General features: G+C 46.0%; 1 protein-coding gene across 9 annotated transcripts in view; it reads left to right on the top strand.

The window, feature by feature from the left end:
- Positions 1-16,046, top strand: part of NPAS3 (neuronal PAS domain protein 3) — a gene marked incomplete at its 5' end in the record, with an annotated part of 879,539 nt that extends 863,493 nt beyond the window's left edge. For all 9 annotated transcript variants that reach the window (XM_079769762.1, XM_079769761.1, XM_079769766.1 and 6 more), the window contains 3 exons: positions 8,311-8,458; positions 12,472-12,596; positions 14,417-16,046. In XM_079769762.1, coding sequence (XP_079625888.1) covers positions 8,311-8,458; positions 12,472-12,596; positions 14,417-15,792 — 1,649 coding nt within the window. In that variant the 3' untranslated portion in view covers positions 15,793-16,046. The remainder of the gene's footprint in view (positions 1-8,310; positions 8,459-12,471; positions 12,597-14,416) is intronic.
- Positions 16,047-16,731: the final 685 nt, after the last annotated feature.

Raw genomic sequence — 16,731 nt, 5'->3', positions numbered from 1 at the left:
TGTACCTTCTAATCCAGCCTTTTGTGCACAGAAGATGTTGAATTTGTCTTGACATAGCCCTACGGTTCTTCCCTGGTCAAACCAGCAACAACTCTCTAAAACCTGGAAAGAGTGGCCTGAAGGAAAACTTCTTCCAGGCCCAGGGCTCTGGAGCTGTGGGACTTGAGAGAAAAGAAGCCAGAGACTATGGAGAGGAGGCCGCTCTCCCTCCCTGGGGGCCTGAGGGATGAGGAAACTGAAAGGGTTATTTCTGAACGGGAGAAGGACTTCCAGCTTGTCTATATGATCGTGTAGAGTTAAAAAGCATGGTCTGCCCAATATATTTGGAGGTGTTAAAAAAAATACAGCAGCCTAAGTATTTCTTTCTTAATTACTAAATTCTATACTTCCTAACAAAACGAATGCACAGCTACCTGGCATAATGCATTCCATGCTGTTTTGCATCAATAAACCCTACACTTTCCTCCTGAAGGCGTCTCATCACCAATGCAAGCCGACTGCTTAATGCAGGACTAATTAGTATATCCCCTTCCAGTCTGCAGGTCCTCCATTGTAATTCCTTCCCAGCTCATTTTTTTCCACAACGCAGCATCAATCAAAGTAAGTGCCCTGCCTGCCTAGGAAACACAAGATGTCCTCCATGCATTTGTCATCTGCCACACAAACAAAGGGGGAATTTAATTGTTGATTTGGGTATGCTGCCATTGCACTCGGGAGCGGAAGCTGGGAGTGAAGGGAGAAGGGAAGGGGTCAAGTTTGATGTGGGGCTAAATCCAGAGAGCACAGGGGACCCTCTTCTATTTTCTGACCTTAGCCATTTTCAGGGCCGACTCTTCAGGGATTTAGATGCAGCCTAATCATTGGCTGGACTTCTTTCCCCAAAGCAAGTGATGTTTCTGCTTCTCCCACATGAATATGAAAATTCCCATGAAAGGGAATGTGTGCAACAGCCACCATGTCTGACTTTTTTCAAAAGCCAAGTTAGCCCATATTGTGTGCCTGGCCACGATAGAGACTGTCACACAGAGACAAAATAAAGCCAGGTTTTCATGCAGGAGTGAATTAGTATTATTATTTTATGTATTTTCAGGGGGTGGGGTCAGGGAGGAGTGGGAAATGCTGATTTGGGCTTTTCAAGTTCAAGGACAGGCAAACTCAGACCACAGGGACTAGCATGGCTCTAACCACCCACAGGCCAACTGTCCCTGCTGCAGTGCATTACAGAAATGCAGATGTTCAGGCCTCTCCCAGGCTCCTGAATCTGAGTCTGCAGTTAACAAGATCCCGCTGACTCAATTTATGTTAAAGCTTAAGAAGTACTGACTATACTAGTATTTAGAAGGCAGTTTTACATTGAGTAAAAGTAAATACAAATCGACTAAGGATTTAAGGACTTTATTTTAAATTTACTAATAGTAGTAAAATATGAGTAGTGAATTGGCTCTCGGGGTCTCTCAATCAGTGTTCCAATGAAATGAGTATGTGATTACTTGCTAAAGCTATTAACTTCTTTAAAAAGTTGTAAAAGTTTAAATGTCAGTGGGGAAAGTTGAGTAAAAAAGTAGTAATAGTCAACTCATCATCAAAAGGCCTTCAGTTTTCTCTCCAGGTTAATATTTTCCTATGTACTTGATTACATGTACAAATATTCCTGTTCCATTTTCCTGCTCAAGTTCATCTAACATTTGTGAGTACTTGCGATATGCAAAACTTGGTGGTATTGCTCTAAGGTTCCAAAAATAACCAATATATGGTCTCTACCTTCAAGGAGTTTGCATACTGATAGGAAAGACAGCATGAAACAGCGCATTTTGAAAAGGAGGCATAAAAGGAGGACTATTAAGGTATATAAACAAAACACAGACGCCCCAGAGGGAGGGGCAACTAAGGGAGGATGGAGAAGTCCCACAGGAAGCATTTTTCCCTGGACCTTGAAAGAAGGTGGCAAGAAGCCACGCTGGCGGAGATATTGGGGGTGGGGGTGGGGGGTAAGTGCACACCAGGCTTAGAAGGACACGAAGTACAATCAATCACACACAACCTTTTCTCCCTAATCTCAGAGAGTTAGCCAAAGCTTCGATTTGACTGATACATCCTAATACAATTCTAATGTGGATTCCTGGTGTTTTTTTCTTAGTACTATTTTAATTAGTAGTTGCTTTAATTATTTTTTTTAAAAAAAAAGAACACCTGATATTTGAGAGAAAATAACCCTTAGCTCTTATAAACCATTATCAGGAAAAAAAATACTTCTAAGTCATCCATTTTAACATAGAACAATTAACGTAAAAACAATTCCATTACTACTTATAATAGCATCTTGTTCTTTACCTTCCATAAACTACATATTTAAAAAATACTTGCCTTAAAGTAAACCCATTTAATGATACCCTGCATATCTCAAAAAGACCTCAAACTTTTTTTTACACAAATGAGCAGCATACGATTTAATTTGCGCTTGTCTTTAGCATACAATGTTGTTGTTTTCCATAATGTAGGGTTAACTGAGGATCAGGTTATTGGAACCCATTTATGAACATCCACATCTGCTCTGGCTTCCTAGAATTTTCAGTGGGGCCTATCAGCTAGAATTCATCTAGTTACAAATAACAGAAAACCCAAGTAAAATGACTTATAGTTTCTCTGTAATTATCTTTCACTTCACGATCAAAAAACAGCTGGAGAACCACCCATCGTTAGTCCTTCACAGGAAGTGCCCACAGTCAGGAAAGGGTCAGTCCTTGTTTTATTTTCATTTTTGGAAAGAAAATATTCCCTTAGGCCCTCTAGTAGAGAGACACCCCCTTATGTCTCATTGTCCAGTGTTTCATCAAATACCTAAACCTAAGCCACACACGGGCAGGGGTGGAATTAACATGACTGGTTTAAAGAATCAAGGTTTATCCCCCGGGACTTGGGAGGAGACCATCAAACATAAAACCCCGGAGAAGAGCTGTAGCCAGAGGAAGTGGCAGAATAGGGGGGAACAGTCAACCATCAGGGCTATGTGGAATGGTCACATTCTCACAACAAAGGCCTTGGGTTTCTGAAAATCTGCAGAACAAGTGAACAAATGGAATTTGCCTGGGCTGCTTTAAATATCACTGATTTTACAGAACACTAGTTTTTGTATGTCTATGCCTCACCACTTTCGTATTTCATATTGAAGATGTTTAGTGGATTTAATGAAGTGACTGCATGCAGAAACACAGGGTCCCTGAGAGGACATAAAATAAAACTGAGTATAAGCTCCACCTTCATCCCTTTTGCCTTTTTGGAGTTCTCCCTACATTCCAACTTAACCTCCCCAAGACTCCATCACTCTTCAATTCTAAAGGGAGGAGAAGAATTCATCCAGGCCAGACACACACCCCCACACACACGCCCATGCTTTCCATCATGGTTGTCACTATTATAAGTGTATTAGTGACAATAACTGACAAAAGCCTGTCTCCCGTGCAAAGGCAAATAGAAGTAAAGGCAAACAGAAATAATCTCCCACAGTAGAGAGACGTCCCCTGGAGTCTCACTGTCCAGGGCTTCCTCATATTCCAAACTTAAACCAACTACTTGCAAGGGGAGTGGAATTTCTGTGACTCAGTGAGACTGCTATAGGAAGAGAGGCCCACAGCAGGTGCCTGGCACAGTGGAGACATTCAAAAAAATATTTAGTGAAAGAGAGACTAAATCCACCATTTCCCTCATTTCTTAGCCATGATTCTTTCTTAATTCCACGCGGAAGATTCACTGCTTCTCCCTTTTATACTAAATCCCTGCCAACAAAAAGGAAGCATGGGGCTAAAAATCCTCTGACCTTAACTGTTTTAGGTGGAGAAGGGCAGGAACGTGTGGTACTGAGCTCCCTGATTGGACTGAAACAGCTTGAAAAAAATATCTGTGATCTCAGATGTCACTCATGCCCGCAAGTACTTCGATCCTTCCTGTCCTAGGACACCTTACCATCACTGTTTAAAAGCTTTGGTCTCCAAATCAGTACATTATCATGAAGAAAAGGGGAATTTATTTTTTAAACTTAACAAATTGACATGTTCTAAATCAATGAAAAGTTTTCTGCATGATTCAATATTAACAGTTAATAAAAATCTATCAATTGGCTGGGGTATAGGAAAAAACCTCTTCTGAGGTTATAAATCACACAGATAGCAACTCAAGCAGGGCCTGTCATTAGCGTATTAGGGGGAAAATCCATAGATGATGCATAGTTGTTCACAGAACATCCACAGGTCTCTGTCCTTAAGCTCGGAACTCAGATTAAGTATCAAATATTACTAAATGTTACCAAATATTGCTCAGCATATAGATTTGCAAAAAAAAAAAAAAAAAAAAAAAAAAAAAAACCAACAACAACAACCCTAAAAACCAATTCATGGATGCCTGCTATTTAAGACATCTAGCTCACTAATTGCAAAATCTTTAGGAAAGTCTGCCCAGCATCAAAGCCTCGGTTGATCCTATGAGCAATTCTAAATGAAAAACTGTCTCCATTGTGAGTAAATAAAGCACTTAATGCAGTTTCTGGCTCTAATGCTGTTTCTCCTGTGGGTTTTGAAAATGACCTTCCTGAAAGCATCAAGGACTATAACTTTTTAGATAAAGAAACTTGTTCTTGTTTTAAGTCTGTGTCAGGTTCATTCCCCTATAAGCCCACAGTTTTCAAAAGCAGAGGAAAAAGTAATCCAGAATTTTTTTTAAAAAAAATCCTGTTTCCAGAATGAAGTTGCCTGTCAGCCTGCCTTGGGCCTTAGGTGGAAAAGCAGAGATTAAAGAGTCAGTATTCTTTTTCATGTTTCATCTGCCAGTTTGTGAATGTAGAAAGAGAACCAGTGGCTATAGCTAAGCACCCAACTGTGGTATTAAGTAGAAACACTCTCTCTCTCTCTCTCTCTCTCTCTCTCTCTCTCTTTCTCTCTCTCCCTCCCCCCTTCTCTTTCCTCTTTCACACACACACACACACACACACACACACACTCCACATTAGTGAATTCAAAATAATTTTTGAGTTTCCAGCACAAGGCGTCCGCTCTCCATTCTCCGCAGCCATTGATGAAGGTACCTCAGGAGGGGTGAATGGCGCTGCAGATGCGTCCTCCTATCGCCTCAACGATAATGAAGCTCTTTGTTCAGCCCTGTGAATGTGAAGTGTGAAATCTCCGATGATCTCACCATTTCCTATTTATTCTATACTTACCTGAATACGCCAAGTATTGCAGCTTTTTAATGCATATGCAAGCCATTAAAATGTCCTTTTGTGAGACACTTTGCTAAAAGGCCGCTTTTGATGCGTGTTCTCCATCTCCTCTTCAAACTGAATTAGACTGCTTCCTTCTTTTTAAGACACAAGTAACTCACTATTTAGAGCCTTTGGCTTTGATTTTGTAGGACAGCCCAACAGGAAGAGACCATGTTCTCTTTTATTCTCCATATTTCTGAAGGCAAACTTGGACCGATTTGTTTTGATTTACGAACAGAATTATGTTCCTGCCGTGAACACAGGCTTCCTTTATGTCCTTTCAGTCCTCAGTCTATCTTTGTGGACCAAGTTTCCCCCCCCCCAAAAAAAAAAAAAAACAACTGAACCGCCTCTGTTGGTAACTGCAGAGCCGTGGCCGTGTGCTTCAGCCAAAGAGGCCCTCAGGTTTGGGGGGACAGCAGTACATCTCTTGCATCCCTACCAGCGAGCCCCAACCCATTGACCCGGTGACATTTAAAAAAGATATTCAATAATACTGAGCATCCAGCCTTTGGCTGAGGAATGGAGAGCGGGGAGTGGAGGCGGGGGGTTATATTTGATGTAAAAAGCCACGTGTTCAGTCACATGTTCTGGAACATTGGCTCTCTGCAGTTTTCTTTTGATTGAACCATATTTGCCACCCCCTTCACACTTGGGGGTGATGGGTTCTGATGCGGCCAGCCCCAGCTAGTGAAATGAGCAGCCTGGCACAGTGCAGCCAGGAGGAGCTACGGCTCGTGGTCTGTACGGTGTTGTTATCACAGTGGAGTCGCCTCTCTCCTCTGAACACGGTTTGTAACTCAGGCACCTTTAGCTTGGAAGGTAGGGTGGCACTGATGCCAGGTTCATGGCTTTCCTCGGAGTGATGACAGCCAAAGCAGTGGTTATACCCTGGATTTCAGAGTGAAAAAGAGCAGGCTCTTGCCCTAACTGGTTTGGCTCAGTGGATAGAGCGTCGGCCTGTGGACTGAAGGGTCCCAGGTTCGATTCCGGTCAGGGGCATGTACCTTGGTTGCGGGCACATCCCCAGTAGGAGGTAGACTTCTTAGACACTTCACCTTTGTTAAATAACTAGAACCATTCAAAATAATTGTTCCAGTTACACAGCTGATAGAATTATACACCAATCCCTGATTGGGGGCTATCAACTTTCTCTGTGAAAACAGTGGGCAGAATTTCATAACCCATCATTCCTCTATTAACAGTTAACCAGGTTGAGAGGATTTGAATAAAGCACATTTCGTTGCATGCAACAACAGTTTGACAGAGAGCTGTGTGACATAGTTAGTATTTTACTCCTCTCAGCTTCACCACGCGGTCTTATAGCCTGGGAAGCCATGCACGCAGAACGGCAGAACTTACAATCGCCCACAAAAGGCGAGTACAATGCTACCTGTGGAGCCTGGCCACCAGCAGATGACAGTCCCGGGACTTAAAACCACCCTCAGCTGTCGAATAGTTTTGGAATAGAACTTGCTACTACCTGAAGCCCTCATCAAAGCAAGGCTTTCTCAAGCAACTGTTAAGATATATAATTATTCAACTTTACAACCATCCATTTAGTGTGTTGTGAGAAAAGGGAGGAATGGGAGAAAGGCGTTGACGTTTATATGTTTATGGGTATAATAGGTGGAGGTTTGATTTTTGATCACTTTCGGGGCCAGTGGTTCAGACATGACAGCAAAGTGCTTCACCATCTTTAAACACTTAAACACAGCTCTTTTCCAAAGTGACTTCCCTTTACTCATCTACCCCCCCAAAAAAAAAAAATCAAAATGTACTTCATGAAACTATTGTATATGAAGCACTTATTAGCCGTAATTAAATGGACAATATGAATTTACTACGTCTTTAGGACTCTGGCTTGTTCTGGTTTAGAGCAAGATGATTAATGCAAATACATATTACTTGAGATAACCATTTAGCAGCTAATTTAGCCAAATTTATTACAGCAGTTAGAGCTTTTTCATTTTAGCAGACAGAGACAAGGACATGCCAAAAGTGGGTGATGTGGACGAGTGCACACTGCCCTCTAGTGGCCAGCCGGCTGGCAGGCTGCTGGGGGGTGTGGAGTCGCTGCCATGCGTATCCAAGCAATAGCAGAGGATTTGCACGTTTCCGGCATCTTTTTAAACCATTCCCACCCATAGCACTTTATTTCAGGGGTGATTTACTGCATTTCCCTCCTTTTACTAGCTCAGGAATACCCAGATACAAGTCAAATCAATTTCGACTTGGCAAGATTTTGGTTAAAGTATCATTTTTAACATCTGCATTTTAAAGCTCTCTTTCAGTGGGTATTTAATGGCACCGTTTCACATTACTGATTGTTTTTACTTGTTCCTTCATTTTGGGCCATATTTCAGCGTCTGTGTGGGGCTGTCACTCTGTTTGGCTCCAGCCAAGTCAATTCCGTGCCTCCCTTAGGCCAGCATTTCTCTCTGACTCGGTTGGGAAATTTATTTTGTTCCAACATTCCGTCAAGTCTCACCAGAATTTCCCCTGACTGACCAATGTAAATTTAGTTCATACATGGACTATAAATTCTGTTGCACAAGATCAAAAGGAACAGATGCACAAGGACGCTGGTTGACACTTCGCACTCGCACTGAGGTGAACCATCAAAGGAGGGGTGACGTATCTCCGGAAATGACTTGAACATCCAGAATCTCAAAGAGGTCTACCTCGAAGCTATGAATAAATCTGTACACATTTGCCTTCGTTGCCATCTGATGGCGAACCCATTGACAATATCCACACTGCATTAGGGATTCTGTGAGCCAAAAAGATTTGTAGTCCTTTATTCTTCCTTTCACTCCATGGCTGCCCAAAATGGAACAAAGTCTCGCTACAAATGCTAGCAACCCTCACTGGGGAGACGCTGCTCCACTGAATTGTTGATTTTATTTGTTCTGCTAATGGCATTCTACATTAAGCATACAGGGAGCCACCCTGGCTCAATGCGGTCCTCCCCTTTCTAAGCTTGAGGTTTTGCAGACATGACAATCATCTCGTCCCAGTCTTAATACGCAGGGCCTTCTGTTTTGTTTTTCCCCCAGTGCTGAATAAGGGCCAGTGTGTGACGAAGTACTACCGTTGGATGCAGAAGAACGGAGGCTATATCTGGATACAGTCTAGTGCCACCATCGCGATTAATGCCAAGAATGCGAATGAGAAGAACATCATCTGGGTGAATTATCTTCTTAGGTATATTTCCCTATTCTTGTTTGCTTCTGTTTCAGTCATAAAAGAGGCATCCCAGTGGTTAGTAACTGGCATGTTGTATTATCTCTTGACGGTATCAGGTGTGCAATTATGTGGAAATTCTGCTTTTCTTTCCACAAGAGTCAAAGAAATGTGAAAAGATCAAAACTGTGTTGGAAGGGACTTCCAGGGCAGATTCACAACACTGTCAATAATTCTTGGCCTGTCAGCATTTGGAAAGCTCTGCAGAAGCTGCTTTGGTTTCCCCACAAATGCTCAGGCCATAAAAAGAATATAGACGTTTGCCTAAAGCTGATGCCTTCAAAAGCACCCCCTTCTCCACACTTACGTACACGCACTCACACACTCCGATCCTTGTGAAAATTAAGCAAAGGGGGATGAAATTAAGCAAGGTACATTATAGTTCTCCTGTATCCCATGCCTTTGAATCCCCCAGCATATTGGATTGAAGTTTTGATAAGCAAAGTAACTTGCTTTGCTAGAATCAAGATAATCCTATATAATAAAAGGGCAATATGCAAATCAGCCAGACGACAGAACTACCGGTCACTATGACATGCACTGACCACCAGGGGGCAGATGCTCAATGCAGGAGGATGTCTGACTACCAGCTTAGGCTCCCCACAGGGAGCGGGCCTAAGCTGTCAGTCAGACATCCCCCAAGGGTTCCCGGACTGTGAGAGGGCACAGGCTGGGCTGAGCAAACCCCCCCCCCCCGCCCCCCAGTGCACAAATTTCATGCACTGGGCCTCTAGTATCAGTATAAAAATGAAGGCAATCTTCTTTTGCCTATTCTGTGACCTCAGGCAAGTTTTACAACTTTTTTAATGCGCCCTCAAATTGACATCCATGAATGTGGCAACGCTCAAAAGCTTCCTAAATTCTAGCATGCAGCACCATTTCTCAGTCCTTCCTCCTTTCTGCCTTTGGATTTAAACTAGCAAAAAACTAGCCAAGACCAAAGCCTGGGTGGTCTGCGTCTGGGGGCAAGCTTTGTGGGAGGTTCTCCACCAATCCTGTCAGGGAGCTATCTGAACATTCAGCTGGCTCCCTCCCACCGCTGTCATTCCCGTCTCTGGCTTCCCTTGGCCTGCAGCCACCAAGCAGAGCCCACACGTGGTCTGAGTAGGAAAACTTCCAATAGGTCTTATGAATGGAAGTTGTTGCCCTTTGGCTGATAATCTAGACAGGGAGTACTTGAATCCCATTTTTCTTTGAGACAGCCAAATGGAGCTGAGATGCTGACAACCATGGCTCATCAGCACGCTGACCCTTCAGAGTGTGTTCATGCACGTTGGTGATGACTTGAAGGCATGAATGTGTTTGCTACCAATAGCATATCAATCAGACACTAATGATTATTGCTCTAGAGAGGGCTTTAATGTGCACCACTTAAAAGAGTCTTCATTTATCTACTTTTTTTTTCCATTTTTGACCTCTTTTACTCTACATCAATTCTCTCTAGAGGTATGTGTATTTAATTTGGATTCCTCCAAGGCCTGAATTTCATGCAATCATGTATTTATGGCATCAAGAAATCCTTTTATATAAAGGTTATGGAACAGTGGCAATATGTCAAGCAGAAGGTTATAAAAACTTTATGCCAACGAGGAAATAGAATAAGATACTATGGCATTGACAGTATTTTGCTGGGCAAAAAAATGGAGTTGTGCCTAGGATACCCATTATTATTAAGAACTAGACACAGGTAACAGGAACACCATAGATAAGATGTCTGTTTCCCACGGTGAGGTGCCCTAGGGTGCTAAAACAATCTATATGGTTGTTGCTCCCATTCAGGGAGATTGCTTCCTATTTGGATCTTCCTTACTCACCATCAGCCTCGTGACTTCCTGCTGTGCCTCCAAACAGAGGGCATGAGAAGGGTTAAGGAGAGGTCCGTCCATGCAGCTTCGGGTGAACACTGTTAGTTCAGCCGAGGACCACATGGCACAAGCTCCTAGTCCATCTAATAACATACGGAGAGGAAGGAATCACATTGGGTACCAAAGACAAGTCTTCAGGCTCAAGAGCCTCAATCTCAGACATGCTGGACCTGTTTCAGCTAACCTAAAGACTCACCTTGAGTTCCATAACTAAAGGCCATAAGTGTCAAATGACTTGTGAACCTCCATGCCATCTGGACCAAAGGAGACTAACATAGATGGGCTTTAGCAGAAAAAACTCTGCCAAGTGCTAACTCCTTGGTATCACTTCTATTGGCTAGAAATCTAGTAAGAAAAGGACCTGGCCTTGGCAAACAGCAACTATTCAAGTTTGTTTTTCTTTCCCACCTTCTTGTCCTTTGTTCTTCCCTGAGCAATATTGCCATGCTCCTTCTTCCTCCTCAGAATCTCTCCTGGGCTCCATCTAGGCTTGTCCTTCTCTGTTCTGAAATGATTACTCCCCAGTCTTCCTCCCATTCCCTCACAATGCTTGGTAGAATTACAGACTAGGAATATTCAGAAACTGCATTAGTGCTAAGGCTACCTTCCCACCATTAGTCTCATCTGATTACCTAGAGAAAGCACCGCTGCTGAAGCTAATTCACACTAAGGAGTATGCGCCTGATAATCCATCTTAGTGAATTAACCCTCCCAGAGACATGTGCAATTTTAGTTACTGAACCAGTGACTCTTTAATATAGGAATTTCACTAGAAATTAGCAAATGATTCGGTAATCCTCTATTGCAGAGGTTCTCAACCTTTCTAATGCCGCAACCCTTTAATACAGTTCCTCATGTTGTGGTGACCCCAACCATAAAATTATTTTCATTGCTACTTCATAACTGTAATTTTGCTACTGTTATGAATCGTAATGTAAATATCTGTGTTTTCCGATGGTCTTAGGCGACCCTGCTAGTGACCCACTGGTTGAGAACCGCTGCTGTAGAGCCTAAGACCAGCGGAAAACACAGATATTTACATTACGATTCATAACAGTAGCAAAATTACAGTTATGAAGTAGCAACGAAAATAATTTTATGGTTGGGTGTCACCACAACATGAGGAACTGTATTAAAGGGTCGAGGCATTAAAAAGGTTGAAAACCACTGCTCTATTGCGAGCCTCTGGTTGGCTAATGATTATGGAAGGTTAGCAGAGGCATCTTCCATTTTGAGGCAAGAGACTTGCCTTGTGGCTTCTGGTTATAGTAGCCTGCACTGCTCATGCCTTGGGCCAGCCTTGGAGTGGCATTTTTAGAAGACAGCTAACTCAAATTGACTGAATATTCTCACTTTTCCAGAAAAGGCTTGTTTCTGAATTTAAAATGGAACAAAAATTAAACATGTTTGTGCAAGTGGGGCTAGATCCATTCTGTTTAGGGTCTCTTTCACACTGGGACCCTCCCCACCGCAATCAGATTTCCAGCTAACAAGCTCCAGGTGTACACCACATGCACAGATGAGAATGTGATTGTAATGGGTGTGTTGACAGTTCAGTAGCCATAATCCACGCATCCCAGGGTGCACCTGTGCATCTGTCAGATCTTAGGCACTCAGGGCTCTGCCCCTACCCCCCCACAGCTTTGGAGCCATCTGAATAACTGAGACGCTCCATCAAGGAGCCAAGACAAGGGTACTGAGGCAATGGACTCATGAGGAGCCCAGGAGAAGACAGGGCACCCTAGGAGTTATGGGAGGGAAATGCTGAGAGCACTTCTCCTTCCCCCTGACCCCCCAGGTGCTATACTGTGAGGAATGTCAAGCAGCACAATTCCCTGGCCCCTGTGGTACCTGATTATGTAAAAGCTTTTTCGTGGCTTTCATGTAGTATTTGGGTATTCAATCAGCGTAGCAGGGTGCACCTGTGCCCCGCACAGGCATCCACGCTTCTGTAAAATTGCCACGATGAACAGAGAAATTGTTTCATGTTTAGTCGTTTACACCTTCTAAACTCCAAAAGTTCGAGGCAAGGAAATGGGAAGACGATGGTGAAAAGCAAACTGTGCAGAATGGGTGTGTGCACTCCTGACGAATCCTCCCTCCCCGCAGTAATCCCGAGTACAAGGACACACCGATGGACATCGCACAGCTCCCCCATCTGCCGGAGAAAACGTCGGAATCCTCGGAGACATCGGACTCGGAGTCAGACTCTAAAGACACCTCAGGTATTACAGGTATTACTACTTCTCCGTGCTCTGCGGTTATGGCTTGCCTTTCCGAGCATGCGGGGTGGGTCACGGCAGAGGGCCGTCGTCAGAGCACAGCAACTGGTCCGATTTTATATTAAGACATTTGCTGCATCAAGGTGTTACTGAGTCTCTCTTTCTACACATATATGTATACAAACACTGTACTGATACCACCACATACATTATACACACATGTGTGTATATACACAATACTTACATTTCTATGTGATAGTGTATAAATATATACATACATTTATGTGTGTAGATACGTACTTATATGTATGTTGTGATATATTTACATACATATAGATACACTGTAGTGTATAAATATATGTACACGAATATACTTCATGTCAGCCCTCCACTGGCCATACAGAAGGGGCCCTGCCCTAACCCCATAGCGAGGGCTGGCCTCTTTACCAGAAGCAGATAGCAGGGCTGTCTCTGGTGCTCAAAGGCAGGCTCTGACTATGCACCCCAAATATCCACATCCTCACCAAGCTGGAATGAAGCCTCTAAAGTGGGACACTTAATGCCATTGGCAATGACTCAGGTGCTGGGCTGTTACTCATTTCCTGCATCTCTGCAGAGCAAACCCGTACTTTCCCATTTCTGGTTATTCGAGAAGTAGGCTTTCTGAGTTCTTTGGAGCACAGGAAAATCAATATAAAAACGTACCTTTCCCCCAAGCCCTGGGCCCCTTCACAGACACACAGAGCCAGGGAGCGCCGAACTCACAGAATTTCCCAGCTGCCCCAAGCCCTGAGCCTCTTCCAACCCAACCCCTTTGGCCACAGAAAGGAAGGCCCGGGTAGTTGCATGCTTTGTTCAAGGTTCTAGTCCAGGCTGCCATCCAGAAGCATCACGGCAGAGCCATAAAACCAGCATCATCCCTAAATCTTCTGAGGTTGTGTTCCTGGGAAAATCTATTCTCCCTAAAATGAGTTGGACAGCTAGGGTTCCCGGCCACTCCCCAGCCTTAGGGCACCTGCTCTCCGGGTTTGTAAACACTATCCCTCCCCTCCAGACACAGCCTCAGGGAAGCCCAGGGGCTGAGGGTCACTCACTCACAGAGGATCTGATTGTTTTCCTGTCTCCTAAATTGCATTCATCTGAAAGTTCTGCACTGGGGCAGGAGTTCTAGAATAGATAGCCTCTGCCCCTCGTTTATACAGTGGGCCAAAAAGGCAAACGTTCCTTGCCCCGTGGAGCGTATATTCTAGTTGGGAGAGATAGAAGTTAATCAAAATGAATAAGACATACGGTGAATCAGGTGGTGGTGAATAGTGCAGAGAAAAGGAACTTTAGGAAAAGAATATGGTTTTCAGTGAACAGTTCGTCCCCAGTGGAAGGTGCAAGACCTCTTTAGAAAATCACCTTGCACGCCATCATTTTTCTGTGCCACTCACCCCTTATTCCAAGATATGCACTCTGGCTCCCTCGAGGAGTTTTGCAGGCCCTCCCCATCGTTCATGCACCTGTGAATCTCCTAGGGACCTTATTCAAATACAAAACCTGACGGGTGGGGCCCTGGGACTCTCCCTTTGCAGCAGGCGGCCAGTCATGCCCGAGCTGCTGGGCCAGGGACCACACTTTGCGGAAAGGTCCAGCTCACCGGGGCCCTCAAAGAGAGAAAGCAGGGCATCGAGGTGGTGGAGAAGCTCAGGGCCGCAACACAGCTCCCCCGCACCCCCCCCCCCCCCCCAGCAAGTGAGGGATGAGCCTCGCCCTGCTAACTGTGGTGTCTCCTTTGCCTCCTCTTCCCCTCCCGCCACGCCCCGGCCACCCACCGCGGCCCCACACAGAGGACAATGAGAACTCCAAGTCGGATGAGAAGGGGAACCAGTCGGAGAACAGCGAAGACCCGGAGCCCGACCGGAAGAAGTCGGGCAGCACGTGCGACCAGGACATGAACTGCAACGACCAAGGCCACAGCTCCAGCAACCCCGACAGCCGCGACAGCGACGACAGCTTCGAGCACTCGGACTTTGAGAACCCCAAGGCCGGCGACGAAGGCTTCGGTGCCCTGGGCCCCATGCAGATCAAGGTGGAGCGCTACGTGGAGAGCGAGTCGGACCTGCGGCTGCAGAACTGCGAGTCCCTCACGTCGGACAGCGCCAAGGACTCGGACAGCGCGGGCGAGGCGGGCGCGCAGGCCTCCAGCAAACACCAGAAGCGCAAGAAGAGGCGGAAACGGCAGAAGGGCGGCAGCTCCAGCCGCCGGCGCCTGTCCAGCGCGTCGAGCCCGGGCCTGGACGCGGGCCTGGTGGAGCCCCCGCGGCTGCTGTCCTCCCCCCACGGTGCCTCCTCGGTGCTCAAGATCAAGACGGAGATCTCCGAACCCATCAACTTCGACAACGACAGCAGCATCTGGAACTACCCGCCCAACCGGGAGATCTCCAGGAACGAGTCCCCCTACAGCATGACCAAGCCCCCCACCTCCGAGCACTTCCCATCCCCGCAGGGTCAGGGCGGCGGCGGCGCCGGGGGCGGTGGCGGCGGCGGGGGCGGCGGGGGCCTGCACGTGGCCATCCCCGACTCGGTCCTCACCCCGCCCGGCGCAGACAGCGCCGCCACCCGCAAGACTCAGTTTGGCGCCTCGGCCCCCTCGGCCCTGGCCCCCGTCACCTCCGACCCTCTGTCGCCCCCGCTGTCAGCATCCCCGCGGGACAAGCACCCGGGGGGCGGCGGCGGCGGCGGCGGGGGCGGCCCCAGCGCGTCCAACTCCTTGCTGTACACCGGGGACCTGGAGGCGCTGCAGAGGTTGCAGGCGGGCAACGTCGTGCTCCCGCTGGTGCACAGGGTGACCGGGACCCTGGCGGCCACCAGCACGGCCGCGCAGAGGGTCTACACGACGGGCACCATCCGCTACGCGCCCGCCGAGGTGACCCTGGCCATGCAGGGCAACCTGCTGCCCAACGCGCACGCTGTTAACTTCGTGGACGTTAACAGCCCGGGCTTCGGCCTCGACCCCAAGACGCCCATGGAGATGCTCTACCACCACGTGCACCGGCTCAACATGTCCGGACCGTTCGGCGGCGCCGTGAGCGCGGCCAGCCTGACGCAGATGCCCGCGGGCAACGTGTTCACCACGGCCGAGGGGCTCTTCTCCACGCTGCCCTTCCCCGTCTACAGCAACGGCATCCACGCCGCACAGACGCTGGAGCGCAAGGACGACTGAGGCGCCCGCCCTGGGCCGGGCGGTCCGCGGGGAGGCATCGTCGGCGTTTTCGTTTAGACCTTTATTCTAGCACTTTGAATTTGAGCAGGTCAGCGTCTTCTCTCCACGCGACGGTCCCCATCCCATCCCCCCTTTCTTTAACTTGACTTATATTCTTTCCTGTAAAGATATGTTTATTTTTGGCCTTCCGAGGGTCAGACGACCGGTTGCCTGCCGTTTTGTCTTCTTCTAAGATGTGTGTTGGGTTGTTTTTGCTTTCCTTTGCATCTTTATTAAGATGTCTTTAATGCGTATATGCCTCTGCCATAGAATACTCAGTCTTGTGGTCAAGAGATTTCTCAAGTGACAACCATTGGGTTTTCTTCCTAAAGATCTTGATGTGATCAAGATTGCAAGAGACAAGCATCAACAATGTGCCCTGTTTGACTAAGTCAAATGAAATGGGGTGGCTTTTTGGTTTTTGTTCCTAATTCCTTTAAAAATAGGGGGATAGTGTTTTAGAATTTTATGCAGAATTTAATTCTCTTTTTATGGTTAAGATTTTAAGATCTTTCTTACTTGCACATACAAATAATTTGGGTTCTTAAACTTAATTTCTGGCCTGTGACTAGAATGTTTAAAAACAACAACAACAGTGGGACTAAATGTTAATTACTGAAACATTAACTTAATTTCTAAAACCATGGTGCTATCATTTATTAATCTGTAATGTCTTCATACAAAAATGCAGCTCCTAGGCTGGGTTTTGGGAAAAAGTGTGTTCTGTCCTGGTCTGGAGTCCATTGCTGCAGTCTCCTTGGTTAGTTAAGACAAAGCCCTCATTAACGTTTGCTGCAGGACTTAAAATTTTTTACCTCCCAACTAACGAACATAGCCTCACATTCAATGTAATGGGTCAGTAAAGCCCTTTTTGAAGGGGCTTTTGGGAAACGCGATCAA

Source organism: Cnephaeus nilssonii (assembly GCF_951640355.1).
Source record: "Cnephaeus nilssonii genome assembly, chromosome: 4".
NCBI classification, from domain to species: domain Eukaryota; kingdom Metazoa; phylum Chordata; class Mammalia; order Chiroptera; family Vespertilionidae; genus Cnephaeus; species Cnephaeus nilssonii.
Note: the sequence above shows the minus strand (reverse complement) of the source record. Positions and strands in the feature narration are given on the sequence as shown.